General features: G+C 38.2%; 1 protein-coding gene across 2 annotated transcripts in view; it reads left to right on the top strand.

Moving 5' to 3' along the window:
* The window catches only part of DDC (dopa decarboxylase), a 49211-nt gene extending 23493 nt beyond the window's left edge, over positions 1-25718 (top strand). Inside the window, exons 7-14 of one of the 2 annotated variants that reach the window (XR_008974838.1) lie at positions 2058-2152; positions 3949-4016; positions 6335-6411; positions 10124-10143; positions 10884-10982; positions 17931-18032; positions 22256-24121; positions 25263-25718. Coding sequence is in view for 1 of the 2 variants with exons in the window: in XM_057428875.1 (XP_057284858.1) it covers positions 2058-2152; positions 3949-4016; positions 6335-6411; positions 10124-10143; positions 10884-10982; positions 17931-18032; positions 22256-22480 (686 nt within the window). In the remaining variant the exon portion in view is untranslated. The remainder of the gene's footprint in view (positions 1-2057; positions 2153-3948; positions 4017-6334; positions 6412-10123; positions 10144-10883; positions 10983-17930; positions 18033-22255; positions 24122-25262) is intronic. The other variant, XM_057428875.1, reaches the window with a different exon arrangement.
* Positions 25719-27459: the final 1741 nt, after the last annotated feature.

The following is a 27459-nucleotide window of genomic DNA, read 5'->3' as shown; positions in this document are numbered from 1 at the left end:
GCTGCTACTTTTTAAAATTGCAGATACCAGTTAAAGCCATGCTGAGTCATTTCCAGGGTATTGTGCAGCATCAGTGTCCAAATTCAATAAGGCTACTTGTAGATGAGACCTTCAGTTACAGTTTTCTTTCTAATATTAGGTCAAGCAGCAAGCTTGCGTTCTCAAACTGTTATAGTGTACAGAGGACATTGCCCCAAGGGTTTCTGGGTGGGGAGTATTTTGGAACACTCAGTTAAAAATTAGTGTAAGTGCTTCAGTTTGTAACATTTTTCTTCAAGTCCTTTTACCTGCAAGTGCATTAGAGCAATGGTCAAGAATGTGGAAAAACTGAATTCTAATTATCCTGTGCACCGTGTTTTGCTTCTGTTTGGTTCTAATGACTATAAAAGCAGGGAAGTGTGCACCAAAAATCCACGTATATTCTCCTTAATCCTCCCTCTCCCTTCGCCAGTTTCTTTCTCAAGAAAATAGAACATGTGCCAGCCTGTTTATAGTGATCGAGTCATGGACTCAAAATAAGTATTTCTGTGCTATAGTTTGCTGTGCCAAAAGCACACACCTGCTGCCCCATGAAAATGCACAGAAGTGCATGGTATCTATTCTCAAGGGTGCATTTAGATCAGGAAATTTATAAGCAATTGGAAGCACCCTCATAGAAACACAGCTAGGTTTGATGTTCTGTTAATTTATTCAGGTAGGGCCTAAAACAGTTGGGTCTTTTGTGGAGGTGACTTGCTCTGTGAGGTCTCCTGCCCTCCAGCTCAAGGCCCACAGACTCAGTTTCTCCCAACCCTCCTTTCTACAAATGTTTCTAGCATTCTGCTTAGCAGCTAGAAATTTTACTGTTCAGGTGATTTCTATAGACCTGGCCTAATAGAATAGTGACACCTGTACTTCTAGGTATAGCAGCTAATCGTGTGTGTTTCACCCATTGCTTTCAATGATTTCCTCCTTGAGCAGCAGAGACCAGCAGAAAGATTGCACACTACTCAAATCATAATCGCTGCTCAAATCATAATCACTGCTCATGCTAGTTTTTCTGTGTGCAGGTGAATTTTTCTTCTTAATATACATGAGCAGTAGTCTATGAAATAAAGGCAGTGTCTCAAACCAAGTATGTTTAAAAATACATAATCAGTTGAACTTTGAACATGTTTTCGAATAAACCTAAGTCATGGATGTTATGAATAGCACTTTATTAGCTTTTTCCAGATATTCATGCAAAAATATAATGTAGTTCACAAGAATGCACATTCCAGCATGAACTTGGTGCCCAACTGCATTTGAATTGATATACCTCTGTATGTGGAAATACCCATCAGAATTATTTGATGACCAGTTTAAAGATGTTATGTGGGCTTCAGTCACCAACTTACAGACCAGAATTCTTACTATTTGCATTAATAGAGGTGATCTGTAACAGAGCGTGAATATTAAATTACACAGGATACATAAGAGGCTTAAATGCTTAAATATTTCTGCAGAAACCATTCAGTGACTAATCAAAACTGGTACTTCCTTAACCTTTCAGTCCTTGCTCTTGCTTGTCTCAGTCCTTGAAATAAATAGCTTGCTGCACGTAGTTCAAAAGCATAAACATGCACACATATCAATACACAAAAAATACTGTTTAAAAATGTGTTTGTGATTCATGAGTTAGAAGTGGGGAGCACAGCTAAACCCCTAGCTCCTCTTGCCAGCATAGATAGTTTTAATGCTATAGAAAGAATAGCTACACCTCTAGATACATATTTTTAAAGTGCATTTTATAATGGTTCTTAAAATTGTTTAATATTTTATTTTGCTTAATATTAATAAGATAAACCTAGACATGAAAGGACTCTATTACCGAAGAAGTGTGGAGGAAGAATAATATGTTATGTATACATCTTTATGTATTAACAGAAACCCAGATGGTAGAAACCTCTTAATTCGATTTTAAGTTGGGAAAATAATAGCAACAAAGAAAAATCTCTCAGGCACTTGGCTCATGCAAATGAATGGGGGTTTTTAATCTGCTCTTTATTTACCATTCAATTGCCTTTTTTTATTTTTAGGTAATAAGGAAAATATCTGGATGCATATTGATGCAGCCTATGCTGGGAGTGCATTCATCTGCCCTGAATTCAGGCATCTTTTAAACGGAGTGGAGGTGAATAAAGTGTTTCTTCTCTAGCAGCCTGCTAAAATCTTGCTCTTCCATAGAATCTGTGTGTTTCTTATGCATTCTACATTAATGGCTCTTCTAGAATCTTTGAGTGCACTGCACTTCAGTTTGCACTACAAATCCTTGTATGTTCAATTACGTTGCTTGTGTTTATGTAATTTCTGCTGCTTTGTTCTGGAGTATGATAGTTACCACAGTATGTCATTCAGAATAGCAAGTATTAGTGAATCAAAAGTAGTGAAACATGTTTTACAAAGTAGAAAAGAGGAACTTTTTCCCAAATATCCAAAAAGGCACATTTATAACATTGCACAAAAAGGAAAAAAGAAAGAAAAAAGAAAGAATACGTCTGATTTTTAGCTTATATCCTGAAAGTCACAGCCAGTAGCTGTATCTCAAACAGACAGGGTTTAATAACCAAGACAGCTAAATGAAATATTTCTCCAACAGCACTCCTGTTCCTTCCCCCCCCCACCTTCTGAGCTACTTGGCATTCAGTTGCTTAGATAAGAATACTTCAATTTCCTGCTGCTTCCCTCAGACAGTCAGATAAGTCCTTCTCTTCCACGTCAGTGGAGAAAATATTGCTGTTTGGTAAAGCCAGAAGTTTAAACACAGCACTGATAGGTAGTGACTAATGAAGAAGAGGAGGGAAAATCCCCTCACAAATAAAGCATTTCTTTCTGCCTCTTCTTTTATCAGCAAATGAAGCTTGTTGTAATTTCCTGTGGGGGAATATTTTTTAAATTATTGTTATTGGTTCCTGAAGAAAATGAAACCGCATCCCTTGTCTGGGACAGCATTTGTTGTAAGAGTAAATATTTAACAACTAGGAACAGGTTTCGTACCTTACACAGTACAGGGAGATAGCTAGATAGATGTATGGATAGACGGAGAGACAGACAATCTTATCTTATTAGAGCGATCATTAATTGCTTACAAATGACAAGGAAGGTTACGAGAAGCAAATGAGAAAAGTGCTATATGGAGTAGTTAGACACTGGTGCTGCTCGGCCCTCATCTCTTTTTTAAGGCAGATGGTTTCTGTCTTTGTTAAAATGCAAAACACCAACGAAGCTTTTTCTACAGGATGGCCATCTTACCTAGGTGGGTTTCCTGAGACGCTATTCTTAAACATACATCAACACGCCTGTTACATGATGTACAAATATGTATTGTGAATGCTCATTCTGTGTTGGTTTTTCTTTTGACTTAGATAAAAATGACTTCTACTAAAAGAGAATACCCTGGCAGTAAAAAAAAAAAAAAGTAATTTCCTGTTCAGTTGTAATTTTATGAATGAATGTGATAGAGGATTCTGAACTAAATATATCATTTATCTTTATGTATGAATTTTGTGTGTGTATGTTTAATATTCTTGGAAATAGAAAGCTTAGTGAAATGTTCTTGAAAATTGAGATATGAACCACAGTGGGTGTTCCTGAGTATGCAGATACTTCTTTTTAGTTTACACTGATCTATATACTTTTCCATAATATATGTATCTGTGAAGTATAATTGTTAGCAAATGCTCAAAATGTTGATAATGCCAGTAGCCTATCTGCACATCTAACCTGAATTCCATCCCCAAAATAAATGAAGGCTTAGCTACAACAGTTAGTAAGTCAGGTGACACATCAGTGGGAACGTTAGCTATAAAGACCGAATCCAGGAATTCATTCATGGTTAAGGTGTACTCAGACAATTCGGCAGTTATATCATTAGCACATGGATCCTTTTCTCTTTCATAATTCTGTTTTTTTTTATTTATCTGTTCTCAGTTTGCAGATTCATTTAACTTCAATCCTCATAAATGGCTCCTAGTGAATTTTGATTGCTCTGCTATGTGGTAAGTGTTACAGTAAACATTACAAGGGACAAAAGTCACATGTTAAATTAGTCTGCCTTTCTAGCAGTAGACATTTATTTTCATTTCTCTATTGAATGAGGAATTCTGGGTAGCTTTGACTCTTGTAAATTATTTACAAAATTTACTCTTTTAATATAAGCTTCAAAAAAGTAAAATTTTGAAATAGGCATGAGCTCTGCATGATGTTCCCAAGAGAAATCCTGAAAAGTCTGCAGGTTCATACTTGCTCCATTTTGGGACTGTTTAAAACATACATGAAAAAACTTCATTTAAGGACGTTAATGCAATGAACAGTGTGCTAAACAGAGCTTTTTCTTATTTTCAATAAAATTTCTTTTTGTTTGAGCCTTGATTCTCTCAAATGCCTTTTAAAATGCTTTGGATTTTGTACTGAATTTCAATTTCCCCAGATGACAGCAGAGACAACACTTTGGTATAAAAAGATGCCAAAATAGAAACCCATGGGCATACTTTGAAACAAAGCAAAGGATAGTAACAGTAATAATAGCAGTAACAAAAGCATTTCATGGAAGATGATTCTGTTGTGCCCCAGTCTGGATCTCCAGAACCTAGTGTCTACCAGTATAATGGCTAATGATACTTATTAGCAAAACAGCTATTCAGTAAATGCGGACTATTTCTCAAAATAAATGAGAACATTAACTTGAGTTATAATAGAAAAAAAATTGCAAAAAGAAGGAAAAACTTATCATTAGAAAGAAGACTCTAAAACATCATCTATAAGAAGGTCACCTTGTTTAAAAGAATAAATGTGAGACAGTGATCACTCAATTGCCTTTGGTTCACCTTTGGCTCTTTTAATATCCTTTTAATATCTTTTTAATGTCTTTTAATATTTTTTAATATCAGCAAAGTTGACTTTTCCACAGGTATACAGATTATTCAGATAAGACATTACATTTTCTACTTTACTCTTTTTCCTGACATAGGCACTTCAAATATTCCAGGACATTATGTTGGGTTTCTTTTTTTTTTTCCTTAGAGCAAATGGCTTCCATTTTGATGCTGAGTCATCATCAGTGGCAGTGATTAATTCAGACTCCAGTTAATAAGTACCCCATAATTAGCTGTTTTTTTTTATTCTGTATATGGAAATAAGAAGATAAAACTCCTTTGCTAGTTTGTTCCCTTCTTTTTCACATTACGCAATGATATTGTTAACTAAGTAGCCACTCAAATCAGACACTACACCATCATTCAGTCTGGGGCCAGAGTCTATTCCCTACCAGTTTAATTTCTCATTAATTCTGTCTTCCCGAAAACCCCGTGGAACTATGTTAAAAGTGTTTTACCTCTTATATATACATACACTCTCATATATACAATCACACTGTCTGTCAGTTTATGTTCCTATCTCAGGCAAATTTAGTGTCTTCCTAGAACAGCTTACACTTCAGACTTTTGTCATTTAGTGTGTCTGTGTGTTGACATAATTATTACTTTGTAATATATTTATGGGCCTAATATAACGTTGTTACAGTCTTTCCCTTTTTGATTTCTGGTTTCTTTTCCTGCCTCTGCAAACTCCAACGTTTGTGCAGGTGAGTCAGTCTTATACATAAGAGTGAAGCATAAACCAGGAAAATCTTGTTACTACCTCCTGGCAAAACATAGCTGATTCTCTCTAAAAGGAACACATTGACCTTTGAACCTCAGTATAGTCACACCATGCACTAGTCAGCAATTCTAAGGTATGCTTCTCAGTTTTACATTGTGCTGTAGTATGTTTGTCAGTTATCGTACGCTGGATCCAGCTAAGGGCAGGGTGGTACAAGAGGGAAGCCTGAGTCTGGATCTGATGGCTCATCCTTACTAGTTTCTACCACTGCAGCATGAAGAGACAAGGGCCAGCACCCATAAAGCCTCACCGTGGCTGTGCAAGGTGTCTAGGAAGCCACAGCTCTTCCCACACAGCTTTGTACTGCAATAATTTCAAGGCAACTTCTGTTGACTGCAAACAGTAGCATTGCTTCAGCTAGTCTCACATTCTGGTGTGAGTGTCTATCACCATAAAAAGATCCTCTGTGTCTGTTTCTTGTCTGTTTTTAAATATGCAATCGTGCAGTCATGCTGCCCGTTCCTGCTGAGCCTTACACTTAACTACTTGTAAGTACAGTACTGATATGGCTGTGAAAAAGCACTGAAAATGGCACAGGCTGTGCTCAGGAAATGCGCCAGTTTAAACACATTCAGTTTGCCTTCACTTCTTGTGGAAATTTAATCCCCTCAATTTTAATTCTTAGATTTCTCAATTTGATGTCTTTTTTTTTATACAGGGTGAAGAAAAGATCGGATTTAACAGGTGCCTTTAAATTAGAACCTCTGTACCTGCAGCATCACCATCAGGAGTCTGGTAACTTTATAATTGAGACTATTATTATTTTGTTTGCAGATTGATATTTAATGGAAAGAAGGACTCAAGATAAAAACTGAAATTCTTAAGACTGCCTATGTTGTTTAGGAGCCTATTCCCATCTTCAGAGTGTCCTAGGCAGTTAAGCTTGTTAAAGTGCAAACACGTCTGGTGAGATTTTAGTTTGTATAAAAAGCAATCGAGGGAAAACCGCTTTATAAAGCATTATATTAATACTTTTGTATTAGGATTTCCTCAGCTCCAGACTCACTATTGACTCTTTGTAGGAGTGTTGACAAATTTATTAATGATCTTTTGGCAGTCAGATAAACATATTATTGGATGCTGTGTGTGGAGTCCCTTAACCTGCTTTCCCCAACATACCTTTCTTCAGAATGGTTTCAAGATCTGATTTGGTTTTAAAGTTTCTGTAGTCTACAACTTTTTTCTTAGCTATGAGTGCAAGCTCTGATTCAGTTTCAAAAACCCATGTCAGGAGCAAACATTCCCCGAAACCGCAGGCAAGGGGTGAACTGTGCTTAATATCTATGCTCTATTTTGAGTGATATTATCCTATCGCTCTCGTGTTCTTAGATTGATTGTAGAGGAGGCAGTAAATGCAGGCTACCTGTCTTGTAGAAAATGCTCGTGAAAGCTTGTCACACAAGGCTTACAAAGAGCTTACAGATCTTAGGCCCCGTACAAGGCTTCTTAATGAATTAGTGCTGCTCCTTGCATATACCTAGCAACTGCAGACTGGAATTTGCCATCCTGAAGCCCATTTTTACACATTCAGTTATTAATTGATTAATTGTGAAGGTCCAGAAGTGCAGTGTCAACCTGTGGTGCGAGTTCCCTCACAACTTTCTCAAGAGGGTAAATCACATGCAGATGTTCCTACCATTTACTCTCTCGGATTTTTTTCCTGGAATTACTGGTGCTGATCTGTGTTCAGAAGCATATCCTGAGTACTTTTATCTTCTCTCTGTTATGTCTATGGACTTACTGACATTTAAATAAAAAACATCCAGAATTCCACCTTTCATTAAAAAGCCCTAGGAAAAATGGATTCCTGTGCCTTAATTCTGAACTGGCAGAAATTTTGCCTTTTATTCCTTTTCTACATTTGCAAGCAATGCAAATACAGAGCAGTGCAATAAACAGGAAAATGCAATAACTCTGGAGCTCAGCTTCACTCTCCAAAGGCTCGAATTGTTAAGAAAAGATTTTATTTTTTTTCTTTTTTAAATGAAAAATACAAGTCACAGAAAATACACAGAAGTCACCAGCTTTTACTTACCATACATGAAAAACACTTCAGGAGAAAAAAATCCAACCTTAACTAAATTGAAAATATGTTCCTGTGACAAGTGACAGTGCTGACACAAGAACTGTGGGTCTTCCAGATGCTAAATAACACTAGAAGGAAATCAAACCTCTCTTAAAACCAGGTGCTGCCAGTGAGGCCACCTTTCAGCTGATGTGAAAACTTTATCTGCTCAGTTGGATAAAAAGTTGCTCAGCCTTTGTCTTGCCTGCAGAGGCTGTGATAGCTTGTAATGTGATCTGGTCATAATGATTTCAGAGAGATCAACTGATTACTAGCAGTCTAGTGACACTAAATCTTTCTATGCTCTATTCCCACTTGATATTTCCAAAGACCTGGACAAACTTTTCAAATGCAAATGCCCATAGTTAAGCCATTAAACCCGATCCACAGCTATGCCTTCAATAAACTTAGTCAAATTTGCAAAGGTGCTAGGCTGTTACAGTCCCTATTGATCCCTATGGCATTTATCAGCATAAGAAAATGTGACTTTTCTAGTGGAGGGTCTTATTTTTTATGTCTCACATCTGAGAATCCCTATAATGGTTTATAAGGCAAATGAAGGAGCATTTTTGAATTTGCTCATCTCTCACTCAAGAATTTAAATGAGCGGAAAAATATCTCTATCTGTGAGCAATTACTCTTAATAACCATATGGCAATTATGTGTGCCCCCGAGGGGAAAGTCTTTATTTTGTCATTAATTATAATTTTATGTTAGTTGCATCATCACACCAGGAAGATTGTACTAGCTTGCCTGGCAACTCAGGATATAGGTCAAATCCTAATGGCAGTGTTGGAAGAATGCAGCTTTATGCTCTATTGTGAATGCCATGTATGCTCCCACAATACTACTCCTCCTGGTTAAATACAGATGTAAGACCAAGGCTTGTAATCAAGGACTAATCATTGATTGCATTCTGCTTCACAGCTTGTGAAAGGCGTTGTTGTGGATCATTAGACATAGCCCCTTTCAGGAGTGTAGGATTATTTATCTGTCACCAGTTGCTTTACTCTCTTTGCTACCAGTCTTGCAGCTATCAAACAAAAATGGCTGCTACAATGCAGAAGAATATGAATGTTATTAAATTACCTCAATACCAAGCTGAGACAACCATGTTCATTTTGTGAAGTCCAGGAATAGGTTAATGATTGTTGGTTGTTGTGTGATTTTTTTTTAATCTGGCAAATAACCTAGTAACAGGTTAAAGAACCAAATGTCTTTACACTGCAGGGAGGAAACACCCTGTTTTTTGGTATGTTTTGGCTGTGGAGATGAGAAAACATTTACAAGAGAGCTTGTAACACAGGAAATGCAGTTTTTTTTTTAACTCCTAGAAAATATAAAGCCTGAGAATTGTGCAAATGACATAGACTGGACAAATTCAGAAGCTACAGTTCTATATAGAACCTCGTGGTTCATTATTCCACGAGCACTTTGACAGCACTTTCCCAGGGAATTTAAGCAAATACTTTCATATGCGGCTTATACTCCACTGCAGAATAATAAAGCAGAGTAGAAAAGCTAAGCAGATGCTTCTACATTTTCCTAAAGAAGTGCTTTAAATTTTATGTCAGTTTAATTTCTGTCACTGTCTTACTATAAGTAATTCAGTTTTATGTTACAATTTACTGTGAAGTCAGTTTAATTACCTTATTCAAAGAAAAGGTAGATGCAACTTCTCTCTGTGTGCTTCTATAAAAGATAAATAATAATGCCCTCTACTTGCCTCCCTGGACTGCTCTGTGGCTTGGTCAATCACTACATCAAATGAGAAGCCAAAAAAAAATGCAGACTATTATTCTCCAAACAGGACGAGATCAATTCCAAGTCAAATTTTCCAGTCACTTCTTAGACGTGCTGAAGCATTAGGAACAAATATAAGAATGAGTTGAAAAGGGTTAGAAATGGATTATTTTAAGAAGTGTTAACAGTTCACTAGAGTAAAGGTGGTGACATTTCACAGCAGAAAATGAGTGATGAAGTGAGTTTGGGGATTCTGCAAACTGCTTAAAACACAATCAATAATAGCCGGTTCTTTTGGTACTTCTTTTCCTTATAAGAAGAAAACAAACACAGTCCATCTCTCCCCACTATCTGTGGTATAACAGAAAGAAAAACTGTGTTTCTTCTCTCGTAAACTGTTTAATTTGCTAACGGTATATTCTAACATGCTAAGGAATGAACCTTATTACAAGCACCTTCATTCAGCATGCAGCCAAGTATCCTACTAGTTATTGTGTGGTCCTGTTGACCCTGATGATGCTGAAGTTTGTAGTAAACATAAAGGATAGCTAAGATACAGCTGTTTCAAAAACATTAGAATGAATGCTGGCTTTGTGTGTTGTGATGAAGCAATGTGAACATTTTTCCTTTAATTTCCAGGCCTTGTAACAGATTATCGGGTAAGTACAGCATCAATGTAATAACTAATGCTATTACTTGTATATACTGCTATTTTCAGGACTTCTATTTTCCATTACTATCATAAAACCTATTCACTATCAAAACCTTATGTTTATTTCCAGAAAGCATACAGCTTGCTAAATTTTAATGTTCCTCAGACTGAAACTTTAAACCTTATTTTTGAAATCTGTTTGAAGGCAGAAAACGCCTTGCATGTACAATATCTCAATGTTTAAGCAGCAGGAAGAAAGGACCTAAAATGTTGTGGCTTTTGCTTAAAATGGTGAATAATGCATTTTAAAAAAAATGCATGTGTTTCAATCTTTCCCCAATAGAAACACAGTTGCTTTGAAATGGAAGATGGGCCCGTCATTGTAGATGATAGCCACACAACTGTAAACAAGCCACTGTACACAAGCTTCTAAGATAGACATTTTTCTAAAGCTTTCGAGGAGAATTCAGGATGGACAAAGGACATTTGATTTCCCTTTTGGCCCTTCAGTTCTGACACCAACCTCCTTTTCCAATTTTAATTTCAAGATTTTGAGTATTAAACAGTAAGCCCAGGGCATTAACCAGGAATAGACATTTCTACAATTATTTGACCTACCTCTACCAACTGCCTGTAAGATATGGAAATGTATTACACTTCAAAATTGTTGTAGAATGTACAGTTTCTGCAGTATCACTGCACTGGTGACTTGTCATGTGGGTGCCCTCCCTTCTCCCTGGCTTGCAGCACTGGCAAATCCCCTTGGGCAGGAGGTTCCGCTCGCTGAAGCTCTGGTTCGTGCTGAGGATGTACGGGGTCACAGGACTGCAGGAGCACATCCGCAAGGTGACTGGAATTTGCTTTCTTTGGTAACCTGTGGTGGGATGGCAAGGGAAAATGAGCAGGCTACCTACCTAATTTCCATGATTTATGGACACATCAGAATGCACAGGAAACTGCTTTTAGCCAGCTCAGATTATCAGGGTGCTGCTCGCTTGCCCCATGTAGTGTTACAATTTCATATCGTGGCAGGCTCAAAACTCATCGATTTTGTATTAAAATTTAGGGAAGACAAGTCTAGGAGTTTGGAATTTCTGTAATGTGGGACCATAGTTTCCTCTCAAGTTAAGCCAGAACACATCCATAATTTTATTGTGGAAAAACATGTTTATTCATTACGTCTTTATTTTATTAATGTGCATGCCATGCATTGATAGCATGTTTAGATTATGACTAAGGGATACAGTAACTTATCGGGCATGTCTACCTCTGCTCCTTCTTTGTTTCCTGTTTAAAATACATCTCTTCAGGAAAAAGAAAAAAAGAAAAAAGAAAAAAGAACATGTACAATTTACAGTTTGTTAAGATTACTGTAAGTACTAAGTTTATTCTTGATGTAAAAAGAAGGGGGTTTTTATCAATAAACCCCACATCTGGCGCCAGTCTAAATTACATGTATATTTCCTCTGCAGCAGTAAAGTAAAATTCAAGCATACCTTTCATCTTTATGAAGTTTAGGGAAACTTGTAGTGAGGGGGGATCCATGACGTGGCTCTAAATATTTACAAAAATATCCATTAGCTAAGGGTCTGGTCTAGTATAGCAAACTTCCTGCAGACACGCATTCCTTTCTATTGTGGTACTAAACAGATTAATTCTTAAGAAAGGCTTTTTCCACTGCTGTAAAATCACTGCATGAGAAAGTCTCTTTAAATTTGGAAAGGTTTCAGAGTGGAGGAACCTCTTCGCTTGTCATTCTTATTACACTATAATTTTCAGCTGACTCGACATATATCAAAATTAGGTTTTTATCCTTAATGAGGCTTTCAGAAATAAATTTTGACAACAGTGGTGAGCTTGATGTTCTTTCATCCTTGTGGCAATCTGGTATATACCCTTTTGATGAAAAATTGATGCAAGGTTTGTCAGCACTTCACTAGGCTACCATTACAGTTTCTAGTGTGATTCCCTCTCAGGTTAGATTTCTGGAGACTGCAATTATTTCAACATGATGCCAAGTCTTTAAGTAGGGCTTAATCTCTCACTGGGAGAATAGAGGGTTGGAACCCTCATATCAGTTACATGGCCTTTTATCTTGCTGATTTCCACAGGTCAGTATTTACATTCAGTAAGTTCCCTCTTTCCCTGTCTCCCAGACATTTCCATGACTGTCCAGCCAAAAAGTGCTTGTTCTTAGAACGATAGCTGAAGACCAGGTTTTTGTATGTTCTGTGACAACACAGTTCAGGAAAGCGAAGCAAATCCATCTTTTTCTGAAGTAAAACCCTAATATGTTCCTTTATTTGTAACAGTAACTCAGACAGGTAGGTTTCCAAGGGCTTGTCGAATTAAGCATGTATCCTTAATATTTCATTAAGGACTAAATTGTTCCCTGGTATACAGAGAAAAATAAGTTATGACCTTATGTTTGCAACTTTGAAAGGGCAAGAGGGGTAATTAAGTGCAGAATTTGGCTCACTGTTTACAACTGTCAAAATGAAGCCACTAAGTTAGTTTCTCCTCGCCACCCCCCTCTCTCCCCAGATTAATATTCATTCATTTCAGTGGGTTCCAGAGCAGCTTTTTCTCTTTTCTTAAACAAAGTAACTTCTATCTCTAGCAATTCTCTGTTTAAGCTACATTTCAAGAAATGCTTGCAGTTTGTTTGCTCCCTGCTCTCGCAGAATTTAAGATCTCTTGGGAGTTCACAGGCATGTTGGTAAAGTTCTATCAGTAGCTGCAAAATAACGATTATAAATAAATGTGTTTCATATCTTGCACATTTTCCTCTCTTCTTAGGAATTATTGTGGGTTCCAGTTATATTGTGATGACTTTTCTTTTGGCAGTGTGGTAATGAAGTATGTGAACCAGCCTGATGCTGGTTTGTATTTTCAAATCTATAGACAAGTTTCCAAATGAAAAGTAATTTGGAATTTAACTTCACTTGTTAACTGAACTTTATCATTGCTTATCCCAGTGCTTGGCCTTGGAAAGTGCTTCCTTTTAAATATGCTGTAGCATCTTGCAAGTAACAGCTTTAATATTCCCATTGTGGGCAAAGGCAGCCCTGAAAAGAATAGCTGGTACTGTATCTTGTGTACCTGTGTAGCTGTGTTTTAAGGGAACCCATGTAGTTGCCAGAATTATTTCTAAAGCTGCATTTTCTTACGGTGGGTGATGGAGTGACCATAGGTAGAATAAGAGACCTAGGAACAGTGGCAGAAGCAGGTATTGCAGCCTTCAAGTGGAGGGCAGAAAGGCTGGAGCTGGGAAGTGGGAAGAATTGCTCTCTCTCTCTGTTGTGTTATTAAGGAGCTGCTCCAGGGAAAGAGCAACAGAGTCAGGCAGAAGAGTGGAGATTTGAAACAGCTCCTTGGGCTGGGGAAGGGGCTGCCTACATCTGGGATGTAGCATGCAGTCTTACACCACGCAGGTTTCATGCATCAACATACTGTATGTGAGACATGTTGTTTCTGTCCACACTATACAACAGTAACTAAGGCATGCCTGTTCAGATACAGACCTGGGCCTTATTGAGAGATTCGGGACCTAGGGTTTCAGTTATGTTCTGAGTTTATGAAATTCCCCAAAAAGACACTTCTGCTCCTAAGTCCTAGAAAACTGTAGGAAGATTTATCCAGAGTTTATGGACTTCTTTTGTGGTGCCAGGTGTCAGTTGCAAAGTGATTTGAGATTTTCAATAGTAATAAGCTTCTAACATGACATAGAGGGGGAAAATACTGCATAAGCTTCAGAAGCCAGCCTATTTACTGTGTGATTAACAAGATTCTATATGGAGGACCAAAGACATCTGCAACTGTCTCTTCACAAACTTTTTTCCTGGATGTAAACTGTCACAGACCCCCTATTTGTCTCTCTTTTCTTAAACTTTATTTTTTACTAGGGTGTTTTAAGAAAAAGATGTTTGTTGTGTTTGTAGTCTTAAGGTCTCCATCAAAATGATGTGATAACCACTGCAACCTGGCATTTGCTTGTACTGAGGACGGCATTTGGGAACTAAAATACTCCTGGGAGATGAGAATGTGTGACTTGGATTTAGATACAGTTACTTTTTTTATTTTCCAAACCTTCCAGTTATGCACTCTTTTCCCACACAACTGACTGCAAAGTATAGGTCTTAAAGCAGTGGTAAAGGAGAGGAGGACAGTCATCTCTGAAGGATGTGGGGAGACAAAAATACAAAATTTGTAGGTAAGTCAGAGGAGATGTACAGAGGGGGCAAATCCAACAACAATAACAGTCTTCTGGACTAATTCCAAACACCCAGAGTTGGTATAAATGTGAAACCCAAATGGCCCATTTGCAAGCTGCTTGACCAGCCATTATTCCTTCCTTGCTTTAAGTCTTCTCAAAGAGCTCAGAAGTCATTTGAGAAATTTAGACTTGTTTGTGATCCCCATGAATATTCCAGCTCAGATGGATCCTCCATACGATCAGAAGAAATCAGTTCACTGTGTCCTTCTTTCTTTGCTGAGGATAATGGATTCCATTAAAAATTAACAGCAGAGACCAAGAAACTGCAGAACAGCAATCCACTGTTTCAGCTGGGGACTGGCACAGTCCAAGTGGCTGTTGAGAAGACTCTTTTGACAGCATTTTCCTTCAGAATGTAGTGGGATGCAAGCAAAGGCAGGCAGAGGTTAAAATCTATAGGAGGAAAAGAATTAAAATACCAAGGCTAGGCAGGTATGCTTATTTGCACAGTAATATTAATACACTCTGACACTTCAGGGAAGCTCAATGAAAAACTATTTTAGCTCTTGAAGGCTTTGCCCAAAAATCAAAATTCATTTTATACACCTCAATGCAGAAGTAGCTATATTCACACATATCAGTACACAGATTTTTTTTTTAAAATAGGGACCACACCTTAATGCCTCTCAAGTTTACTGCTCCTATTAGTGATTATGAAAGACACTTCCCTTAATCCTGAATAACCAAATGAGTTACATCCCTTTCTTGCTTCCCTTCTCACTGCAGAAGAGCAATGATTTTCTACCTGAGATAGTGATACACAAAAATTCCATACAAGCTTCTTTTGTTCAGTCTGCTAAATTTCACTGTGAAAAAAAGGGCTGGTATTCTGTTCCTATATACCAAGACTTTTCAGGCCACTAAAGAAGTCCTTGTGATTACACTTTGGGAACTCACAGGATAAAAAGATTGTCTTGCTAGAAACAGTATGTGAGTTGGTTTGTGATGGCAGGTGTGGTACTTCAGAGCCCCTCTTACAGAGTTTGAGCTTCCAGGCTTAACAATGTTTATTGGGTTTAATTATATTTTCCTTGCAACAGTCTTTGCAAAAGCAATTCAGGATAACAGGTGATGGGTCAAAGGTGCAGGCTTCAGTAGTTGTGTTAAGCAAAGTTTGCCCAGGGAAGCGGTGGAGTCAGCATTCCTGGAAGTATTTGAAAGACACATAGATGTGACACCCAAGGTCATGGTTTAGTGGTGGGCTTGGCAGTGTTACCTTAACAGTTGAGGCTGACGATCTTAAGGGTCATTTTCAACCTTCCATGAGTGAAACAGGTGAAACTTCAGTTATGTCTCCACTTTCTCTCCTTCCAGTTCTGTAAAATCTAAAAGACTTGGTGCCCCCCAGTGGCTTTACAAATTATTGCTCATGTTCAAGGATAAAATTGCATCAAGACGTGACTCCAAAATACTTCCAGAATTTTGATCTGTGTTTTACTGAATACTGTCCATTTTTCCTTGCTTTTATTTCTTTAAAATTCCTTAAAAATTATTTGGTGCAAAAAGTGGGCATAGATACCTGCTATAAAACATACAGCATGGGTCTGGAGTTTTCTTTTACAAACTACTTGCAGTAAGCCAAATCTTCAATTTTTGTTTTATTCCATTGCTACCCAGGTGAATTCTGGTTAAATTCAGTCTGTGATTACATTCAGATGAACAGCTGTGAAATTCTCATCTCGTTAAACATGAGGGGTTTTATGTCTTTGATTTCCAAGGCGTAGTGTATGCAGTGTGAAATTTTGCAGAGCTGTGTAACAGACATCACTTTGGTTAAGGCTATAGAACATGAGGATAGGAGGAGACAATAAAAGATCACTGTAACACGTATGCATATTTCACATACTTTTGCATGCACATATGCATACAAGCATCTGTATGTATACAGATATTTCTGGTCACTTTTCATAGCTGTAAACTCATGCTGTTTGTATTAGCAGAACATTCAAATGCCTTGGAAAGGATTGGGCATTTTACTGGTCTCAACCCTGACTCGAAGTCTAATTTTAGAGGGAGATGATAAATGGATGTAACAAATAGCAAGGAGGAAGTGGTAACAACAGTAAGACTCTGGTTGCGTAGGGTACCAGTATGCCCAGTATACGATTTTGGAGCAATGTTTTGATTCAATATAAACAATGTTTTTCTATTTTAAGAAGTAAGCAAGTATCACAATGCTATGATTAAGACTGCAAAATATGTTTGGGTTTTGTCCTTTCTTCCTTTCTGTCTCTCTCTCTTTCATTCTCTTTCTTTCTTTCTCACTTTCTCACTTTCTTTCTTACTTTCTTTTCTGTAAGTTCTGTTTTTGCCTTGCTCTTGCCCTTTTGCAAAAAGTTCCTGTGAGCTGAAACATTCCACATCTAATCCTGGCCCAAAGTGAAATGTTTAATTTTTGTTTGATAACTGTCCTTGAACTTGAAAAAAGGCAAAGTGCAAAAGCAAGAAAAGACATGGGCTTAGTTGTTTATTTTTCCAAAATTATTTGCTCTCATAAATGTATAAAAGCTAAGGAACTTGTAAACATCATTTTAGGTGTTGCTGATAATTTCTGGTGTAGGCTGGCATGAAGACAAACTGTAATTCTAACAGCTTTATTGTTGTCTTTTTTTTTTTTTTTTTTTTTTTAGAGTAGTGAGTACTAGACTAATGACAGCAGAGATGGGGACTGGGTAAGGTACTACAGGTACCTGTTGAGGACAGGGGCTCTTTTTTCCTAAATGCTTTTGTATTAATTTTCTGTTTGGAAGGATGTAAAACGTGGTATGAGAATGCAAGCATCACTGACTGAGTGTCAAGACTTCCCAGTTAGTTGTTAGTATGCCTGTTTTTTCCTATTTGTTTGATTTTGGAAAAGCACCAGTTTCTTGTGCTACAAAATAATGGCTCTGGCTTCATGTCCAATGTCACTCTTTTTTACCCAGTAATTGTAAACAGATTGGCTGAGCTTTGCTATCTATTTTCTTGCTTATGCTGCCATCACCTTTCTTTTCAACTGAACCTGAGCACTGAGGTCAGAAGGGCAAGCAAGTTTTCCCCTTCTTTGCAGTTATTCTCATATTAAGTAAACTATTTAGAAAATGTCTCTTTCCAGCTCATTTTGCACGGGAATTTTGATAATTTTCTCTGTATATCTGTATATCTCTCCCTTTCCCTATAATAACTTTTGCACTCTTTAGATATTCCCAGCCAAAACTAACAGTGGTAGAAAACCTGAAGAAGAATTATTACCATTATTTGCTATTAGTATCATATGAAACCGTGCCGAAATGTTTCATTAAGAAACGGACTAGTACTGCCTAAGATAGACTAAGCTACTAATATAGTAACAACTCAGTCTGGTCTTTGGAAGTCATAAATGGGATGTAATTTAACATAAACAGATGGCAATATGTGAATATTATCATATATGAGAAGAATTAAGAGAGAAAAGAGATGAGGGATGGAAAGAATTTAGCACATCTTTTTTCTTGATGAATCAGATTTCTACAATGTAGATACTGTCTTTCTCTTCTCAGCATGTCAGGCTGTCGCATCAATTTGAACATTTAGTCCGTCAGGATGAAAGATTTGAGATCTGTGCTGAAGTTATCTTGGGACTAGTCTGTTTTCGGCTGAAGGTAAGAAAGCTGAGACCTACTTCTTCTGTCATGTTTTATAGCAGTAACTAAAGTAACCTCAATTGAACATAATCTTTGTAGTTAATATACTTTATGATTTTTTTAAAGAAAATGAAGAAAGTTCGTGTAGGTCAAAGCACATTAAAGAAAGAAGCTTAAGCAATTTTCTTAAAAATTACTCAAATGCTTAAGAGAAATTCAAGCACATTAGGGTACGCAAGTACACAGTCAAGGCAAACAAATGGGCTACCCAGTCGTACAAAATGACCATTATGTTCTCTGCTTGATGGGCTTTGATGAAGAGGATTGTTTTAAGGTATTTCCCAAGACATTTGGATATGTGTGAGTGCACGTGTGTGTGTATTACATTTTCTTGTCAAGTTAATTTTATATGTATTTAATGTCCTTTAAAAAATAATAAAAATTATATATATATACATATAAAATTACTATCCTGGATGAAGATTAGAGTAGTAAACCTTGTTTTGTTTTAATTTTCAAAGGATACATTTTCATTTATAAAATCTTAGTCAGACTGGCAAATTGGAGCCAGATACAAGTAAGAGCAGGTTGCATGGGAACCAGCTTCCCAACTGCTGTTGGCCTTGGTCTGCTTCTTTTTTTTTTCTGTGCTGAACATGATCCTTTTGCCCTTTTCAGCCTTTCATTCCCCAAAATCTCTGTAAGAGCCAAGTTCACTGATGTAGAGACCTTACCCAACAGAAACCTGAAAACTCACTCTGCACTCAGAGCGTAAGAGCTGCAGTAGCTGGGAGGGCTCACTTGTTCAATCAGACATTAAAAAGGGATCAGTATCTTATTTTAGGTAAAGAACACATTTAATAGAGGGGCTTGCAACTAAAGTCTATAAAGGACTGGATTGTGACACTGAATCTGAACACTAAGCAATAATAATAACAGCGCTGGTGTTTTCCAGTTCACATGATACCTAAATGAGCTTTTTGCTTCTCTGAAGGCTCACAAGCACATCTTGGCTCCTTCTGGTCAGTGTGGTATTACTGCTTTTCACCAGTTCTTTTCTCAGTCATTCAGTTGCCACAGTTACCTGAATGTGATGCAGTTGGCTGAAGGGGCCAACAGATCTTCAATAATCAGGTAATGGTGAATTCATCTGGAGTAGGAAAATGGTTTTGTCTGAATTTATGTTGTTTAAAATAAAAAGAAAAGAAACCAAACATCTGTTGCTAGAGAATCGGAGAGATTACAGAACACGGAGGATTCCCAGTATGAGGAAACATGAATATAATTTATTTCCTAATGGGAACTTTTAAAAGATTTGAGGAATAGGTTCTGAGGCTTTTATTGCTCAATAACAAGATGTTGGTTGTAGTCTGCTCTCTCACATGGAACAGCAAACACTAATTTTGCAGATCCAGAGAGAGCTGTTAGTCAGTGCTCTGCATTTACTTTAAAGGACCAGTCCTGGTGAAATAGAGCATAGCAACAAGGAATTGTCACTACTGATCAGACCAGTAGTTCATCTACATCTGCCATCCTGTCCCTGATGATCCAGAGGAAGAAATCAGATCTACAGGGAAAAACAATTTTACAATAGGAGATAAATATTGGGTACCTAGCTAAGAAACTTTTGGACAAGTTTCTGCTGAAAACCAATGTCAAAACAGCAGTGTTTTCATTGCTTGCTATACCAGTCCAAAAAGCAAAAAGCAAAAACTCAAAACAAACCAAACCAAGAAGCTTCAAAATGAAGTTATCGTTATTTCTTGCAGCTTTATTTGCTTTCTCAATCGCTTTTTAAAAAAATGTTTCTGTGATTTCTGTGTTTCATATTAAAATGCATCTTCATCTAGAAGTAGGATACTTGTAACTTTAATTACAGGAGGACTAAGAACTGTAATGCTGCACAGCTGTAAAAAGTATGAAATGTTTTTCCTTCCTTTGTTCTTGAGAAACCTTTTTTAATTTCTTTTTTTTTTTGCTTAGCTGTAACTGTTAACTTTTTTCCTTTTGCACTGTTGCACAGATGCACTAATAACCCAACTTTACAACCACTTCATCAAATGTATCACACCAAAGGGTTAATTTTTGGCCTCCTTGTCAAGTCTGCAGATGAATGCAAGTCAAGCTAGTCATTACTCCAAGGGAGTGAGAATACTGTCTTATTGAAGCTGACAGACTCAATCAGAGCTGGCTTCTCAAAGCTCTGGGAGAGGATTAGTCACTACTAACTTCAATTTGACGTGACAGCCGAGTGTCAGAGCAGCCCCTAGGTGCAGCTGTGAGAGTAGAACAGAAGAAAGATATATAAATCTTTCTCCTGTCTCCCCTCACCCCTGCCAAAGGCACAAACTTAATATCATATAACTGCCTGTATTGCCTAAAAGTTAGCGCTGCACATTTTATATTAAAGGCAAAGACCATAATTTTAATGATGGAATACCTTCGGTAAGAAAATGGGATATCATTGTCACCAGTGACATACTAATAATGGGTGGGGACCTGCAAACCACCAAAGTTGGTCCTTTTCTTAGTTAGGAACATTCCAGTTGCATGAAAAAGATTAAGGCGAAGCTATGAATTTTAGGCTCTCATCCAAATTCCCTGACAACTTGTGCTAAAGCAGAACAAGGTTTTGACTTGGGTTCAGCTCTAATATGATCCAAAACCATCAGAATAATACATTTATCCTCAGTGCCAAAGGAAAGCTGTGTCTGCCTTATGCTTTGGTTTTATATGGAAAAGGCTAAGCAGGCAAGTCATAACTGCATAGATTTGAGAGAACATGTTTTCTGATACAGATACTTTTGAGATGACCCGTGCTGCTACAGGAACAAAAGTGCTGCTGAAGAGATGTATTTGTCCAATTGTTACCCTTTTACTGCAGTCAGTGTTCAGTAAGGGAACTCTGTGGTAAAAGCACAGGTGCTCCTAGCATCTCCTGCAATTCTGTGTTACCGGCATTGTAAGGGAAAGAGTAAAGGCTGTACAGCAGCTGAGACACTTCCCCAAATAATAAAATTATAGCATTCAAGATCAACGTGGTATATCTTAAGCTATTACAATAATAATAGCTCTTGCCCAGCTTTTGCCCAGCAAAGCTGAAGCCATCTCTTAGTCTGCTAATATTGAAGTTAGACAGATGGGTTCCTTTATTTTGGGTAACAAAGTGTCAAAGATATGCAGCTAGCACTTCATCCTGTGTTGCTGAATCAGACAAAAACCCCAAGATTTTTGAGATCCCTTCTTCCATTGTTTTCATTTAAAGTGATTTACCAGTGGTTTTGAAAAATCTGATGACATCTTCAGTTTTATTCTCAAATGCTGACGGACGTGAACTGGTAAAACCACTGATTCAACATTAGCTGAACTCCAAAAAAGCCAGCACTCCTCTGTACAATCTTATTTCTTTTGAGATTTGATATTAAAAGCATACAGCTGCTCTAAAATAAATCCCCACATTCACTATTTGAGCACAAGGAGAATGAAGTACACTAGAAGGAGATAAAATCCAATACCACATGCAGAGTCCCTCTGACTTTCTGCAAGATATTTAACATTTATATCTTTGTTTCCTGGAATGCAAAAGACTTTTTACTTCCAGTGGGAGGGTCAGTTTACCACATATCTAAAATCTCCTGCCCCTCAAAACCTTCTCTCTGTAGGTCTCTGTGGTGGACACTTCCTATAGAACTTGAGGCAAATACTAAGGATTTCTGCTAATAGTATGAAACTTACTTATGCCAGGGATACATTCCTGTAACTATTTCTTAATTAAGGGTAGGATTTCAATCTTCATATTCAAAAGACTCTCTCACAGCAGCCATGCTTAAGTGAAGACTGGAGGGTTTGCTTTATGAATGGTAGTATAGCTCATTGCAAAACTTCCTCCCATGTTTGATCAGATCTAAGAAAAGTGTAATGAAATAGATGTAATAATGAATGCTTTTACATGAAGCTACAGAGCTCATGACCTTAGTTCACAAAAAAGCAGTCAGCTATCACAAATGCCCCAGTGTGAACACTGCTTCTAAACCCCAGTTAATCCATAAATCTCTTGTGACTGAAAAAATATCTCTTGCGCCGTCATCTTTTTGTAATCCTTTGATGTCAAAGCACTGAGAGATGGGAAAGTGGCTGCGTGTTACTGGTGGTACTTGGGTTTGGCTGGTTGGCAGGATTTGCATATTCCAAGCTTGTTTCTGAAATTCATCACCATATCCACTGAATTACAATGATTTCAGGGCTCAAATGAACTAAATGAGGCGCTTCTTAAAAGCATAAATGAGGCCAAGAAGATTCATCTGGTCCCGTGCCACCTGCGAGAGAAGTTTGTGCTACGTTTTGCTGTTTGTTCACGCACGGTGGAATCCACCCACATCAAGTTTGCCTGGCAGCACATCTCACAGCTGGCAACCGATCTTCTGCAAACATGGGAGCAAAACCACCACCAGCAGAAACAGCAGTGAAGTAGCAGTGGGGAGGAGGTAATTAGCTGGCTTTCTCTGTGTGGCCAAGTTTTATTTTAGGGGCAGGTGGGAAAGTCAGGATATGAAGGGAAAAAAAAAAAAAGAAACCAAAGTCTGTTGTTATATAGCCCAGCTGCAGTAGCAAAATCCTTGCCAGCAAGTTGTGTTGTAACCTTAATCATTCCTTCTTTGTACTGTGGTTTCATCTTGCCTGTTTCCAGGGTGCAGATAGCCATGGAGGCTCAAGCTGTGATTTCCTACCAGTTTGTAATCAGAAGCATTTATTGAACCAGGCAGTGGAAATGGGTTAGTGCTCCCTCTGTTGTCCCCATTAACCTTTAGCACACCCACTCCTTGCTTCACAGATGAAACTGTGAGGAGTCATCAATTCATTTAACATTGCTATGACTTCAGAAAGAATCCAAGTTGGGGAAAATTCAGTAACCTGGATTTAACACTGTTCAGGTCCGATTTAAATAAGCTTGTGCAAAGCTGCTGTCTTGATTTGGGGCACTATCATGTCATGACATGCTGTTTGCTGCAGTACTTTTGTAAATAAAGTTCGTGCTTCAAAACTTTCTGCATTACACAGCCAAATCAAGGGATGGTGAGTACTAAATGAGCATTAACTGTCCTTATGGCAGGGTGCCTACCTTCTCCTAAAGGGTTTGCTTTTAAAACAGACATTGTGTCAAATCTGGCAGCTGGTTTTCACTCTGATCATTCATAGTAAGACCTCCTAAAAGCTCCTTCCTAAGAGTTTTGTCAAAAGCCATGTGCTACCTGATATTCTGTATTTTTAACAACATTATTATAAGCAGCGATTATTTGAAAATAATCAATCTGTGTTCTGTGAAATAGAGTGATGATTCCTTCTTATGGCTACCATTCTGCTTATGTCATTGTGTAATAAATCTTTGATAAAACATGCTAAGAAATGCGATGAAAAAAATGGTTCTCTGTTTCTCAATTCAGGTAACAAACAAGATAGCAAATTACAATAAAAATAGAAATTAAGAGAACCAACCCTAAAAATATGGTGTGGTGCCCCCTCAGTGGTTTTCTTCCATTAACAGTGATGCATGGAATATGAAAATATTGGAAAACAATTAATCTTCAGAGAAAGTCAAATAATGTGTACTTGATACCAACCATTGCTATGTCATACTGTTGAAGGCAGGTACAGTAAAGAGGTGAAATGGAAGTCAGAAATCATATCTGACTTTAATAAGTATTTCTGTCATTTTGAAAATATAAATTCCAGGCAGTTATTTCTATCTAAGTAAGATCAAAATAAATAGCTACTCCAAGAAAAGGAATCTGCAGGATTCATTTCTACATTTGCATATGTCTTAATCTTTTCCTTTTATTGTTCATATTAACTTCTAAAGCATCTTGAACGACTTGCACAATTATTCAGCTTTCTTCCTCTGTCCCTTGCAAATGTAATTCCTACATATGGGAAGCTGCAGGTAGACCATGAAACATGCACCGAGGCAGTTAATTTGGCACACAGTCTGCTTCAACCCACTGTCTTTCCAGAGGGGATTAAAGAAGTTGACTATGGATCTGGTGACTCCTAATCACCCCACTTCTGCTGTGCAAAGTGGAGAAGGATTAGTATTAACACATGTGCAAATGGTATGTGAGAGAATTGCATGAATCCTGACAGTAAGGAAAGTAGACCAACCTCTGCACTTCCAAAAGGTCAGGCTGTGTGTCCAGGGTAGATAGTGACATGCCATCCTTCTGTAGGGCTTGCCAGAGCCTGCATTATCCACCCAGATGGAAAAGCTGCTTACTATTTCTTTAAGGAATTGCTTTCACAGGTAACAGATGAAGGAAGGGATGACGAATCTGGCAAAAGCCTGTAATATTTGAGCAGGTGACAGAGCCACTCCACCAGGCACTGCTCTCAGCTACAGGATCAGAAATTCTGATGGCATCATTCTCATTAGCAGAACCAATATGAAATTAAGCTTTTCTGTAGTGGCACAACGGAATAGATTGGTAGACTGAAAACAGCAGAAAAATGCTGGCAGTTGTTTCTTTTCTCTGTTATCAGTTTTTTTAAAAACAACATTATTCAGTTCTCCTGACTTGGGAAATGATGTTCATCCATAGCCCATATGGTCCACACTGGTACAATTTTACAGCTTTTACACTATGACAACACTAGAATCTAGGAGCCAGAAAAGAATTACACCTTTGTTATGAGACAGACCAGTGTTTTGTATGTGAAATATCTAACCAGGTCTGTCCATGAACATAAAAGAGATCAGATTCTGATCAAAGCTATCATAGAGTAAATCCAGGATAATTCCATTTAAATTAAACGGAGCTGCTTTGGGCTTATATGACAATAATTGAAATTAAAATTCTAACTAATAAGTATTGGAAAAGAAATGCATAAGGTAAGGCAAAACTAGCTGAACACAAGAGGATTTTGGTGGAAATTCTCTCCATGGAAACTAAAGCAGAGGTGGATGATGCACGCCTGTGTGAGCCTCAGACTGCTGTAGAACCAGGATGCAGGCAGAATTCACATCCAAAGTCAGGAGAGGATAAATGCTCCCAACAGCCCAGAATTAGGCTTCTAGGTCCCTCTAGACCTTTGTGGGAAAATGTTGCCAAAACCTGACATTCAGTTAAACATTTTTCAGATTACGGGTATCAGTTTTAGAAGGGGCTGCTGTCCAGAGACCAGAACTTCTGGCAAAGAATTTAGGATAGGGGTTAATTTAAAATATTATAAATGCAGTAAATGATTTTTGTTTTTAAGGAAGCGTTGTAAGTAAATCTTCCAAGAAACTGCAGTGACAAGACCCATAGAATTAATTTCCCCACGGCCAGCCCAGTACAGAAATCTTAAGTTCACAGTTCTAGTTTTTCTGAGGTGATTTGAATATGTAATTGGTGAAGGGCTTCTTAGGATTGAATCTCACATACCCTCTTTTCCCCACCTGGCAATTCCTTTGCAGACTATAAATGTTAGGTCATCTGAGAATGAAATCTGGTCCACGTTATCAACTCCAGAACAAAAGTGTTGAAAAGAACATTCTGAAAGAACATAATTGCTGTTCTGTTCTGTAGCTTTGCAACATACCTGTGAGTGAGAAGTACTGTATTTATGAAGAGTTAATATGTGAACCTGGATTTATTGTGCCTTGTGTGCAAAAGCTAATGCTGTCTGTGCTGATTAATACTGTTTGATGTTAAAAATAACTAGTAAATCTCAGAGCTGTGCTTTAGTAGAATATCCACATCTCAAGGGAGAGAGTGCGGCTGCTGGAGAAGGGTGGGGGGGAAGTTACTCCTCAATAAACATATGTTTGGGTTTTTTTCAAACTAGCAGGGTGCTAGTACTATACTTACATTCTTAGTAATAATAAAAAATTATATTTTATTACTGATGGTGAGATACTGAAAAGATGTATTTATGAAAATGTTGCTAATATATTATACTCTGAAATGCATTATAATTGTTTAATTTCTAATATTCTTTTGCCTTTACATATAAGATTCTGCTCATGGTTGTTGTTTTGTTGTTGTCTCCTCTAAGGATACCATATTTATGAGGGGTACTTACACTGCACTTGCCTTAACAACAGCAATCTAAACCTTGAGATGTGTGATCTTGCATTGCTCAAAGACGGGAGCAAATGAGAGATGAAACTGAGAACCCTGAAGATCAGAGTGGTGGAGGCAGTTTAAATAACCATTGGTGGCCAAAATCCATACAGCATATGTACAGCCTGTATGACCCAAATGGGAAAATAATCAGATGTTTAGTGCTTTTTTAGTATAATTTATTGAGTTCCTTTAAAATCTGTATCCAGGGCCTACTTGAATGGACATACAGGTTTTAATTGGCAGCATTAATAAATGGAAACAAAACTACAACTATTGTCTGTCTTTGTTCTTTCCCATTTTATTCATGACATATGCACTGTGAGGGGTCCAACTTCCTCGCTGAGTGGGGGGGAAATCAGTGCCCTGATTTTCACCATCAGTGCTTTTTTTCTCATTGTCTCAGTGCCTGGCCAAACCAGAATCCTGCAGCTGGATGTGCCACTGGAGCCAGCCGTCCAGCTTTGGCTTTGGTTTCCAGTCTAGGCATCACCAGATAGAAGGCAGCAGCCCATTCCACTAGCCCTGCCTACCCAGAGCCTGTGTTCCTTAGGGGAGCTGAGCTGTGGGCTCCTTCCCTCCCTGCCTCTGCACAGCCCAAGGGAAACTGGGCAAGCACACTTTGGGGGAAGTAGGATGGCAGCAGTGTTACCAGCTACAGACGTTAGCCCAATTTGGTCTCAGATGATAGCTTGCTAGTAGTGCAGACAGTTTAAAATGCTGTTTGCACTAATGGTATTAAAGCTTGACGTAGAACAAAAACCTGACAGTAACAAAAGAAATGTTTCTCACGGGAAATTAAACGTTCACCTACACTGAAGCGACTGTGTTAATACCAGAGGTGTAACTGCAGCGTAGCGTGCCAATTTGCATCAAGATTGGTGTGCTAGTTTGAACTTGGGCTGGTGTGATCCAGCTAGGGACTCCACGACGAGGCTGAGTTCATAGGACATATCCCCCTGAGCCACCATCTTCTGCCTTGTTAGGCATACTGTTACTCGTCTCATTACTCTGCCGGAGAGCCCTGCTACTGCTGCCGAGCCCTTTAGCAGAGCTGTTCTCCAGTAAAGGTCTGTTCATCACCTGCTGTTTCTGAGGGTGTTGGACACCATTAGCCTCCAACACTGCCATGGTGGCTGCAGTACCCTGCAGCCTCTGACACAGTACGACAGGTGGAACAGGTGGCCGTGGAGCTCTGGTGCTGTGTGCGCAGAGGTGTGGGTCCCCGCTGATAGCACCTGAACCACCAGCTGAGCTGCAGCTTGCGTCTGGGCTCACGGCATGCGGAGCCTGTCTCCCGTGGAGCTCATCCTGCGCAGAGGGTGGTCGCTGAGGGTAGAGCCTGGCAC

Source organism: Pezoporus wallicus, unplaced genomic scaffold (genome assembly GCF_028554395.1).
Source record: "Pezoporus wallicus isolate ANWC-B61680 ecotype Strahan unplaced genomic scaffold, APGP_CSIRO_Pwel_v1 contig_6658, whole genome shotgun sequence".
Lineage (NCBI taxonomy): Eukaryota > Metazoa > Chordata > Aves > Psittaciformes > Psittacidae > Pezoporus > Pezoporus wallicus.
This window is presented reverse-complemented; position numbering and strand designations above follow the sequence as displayed.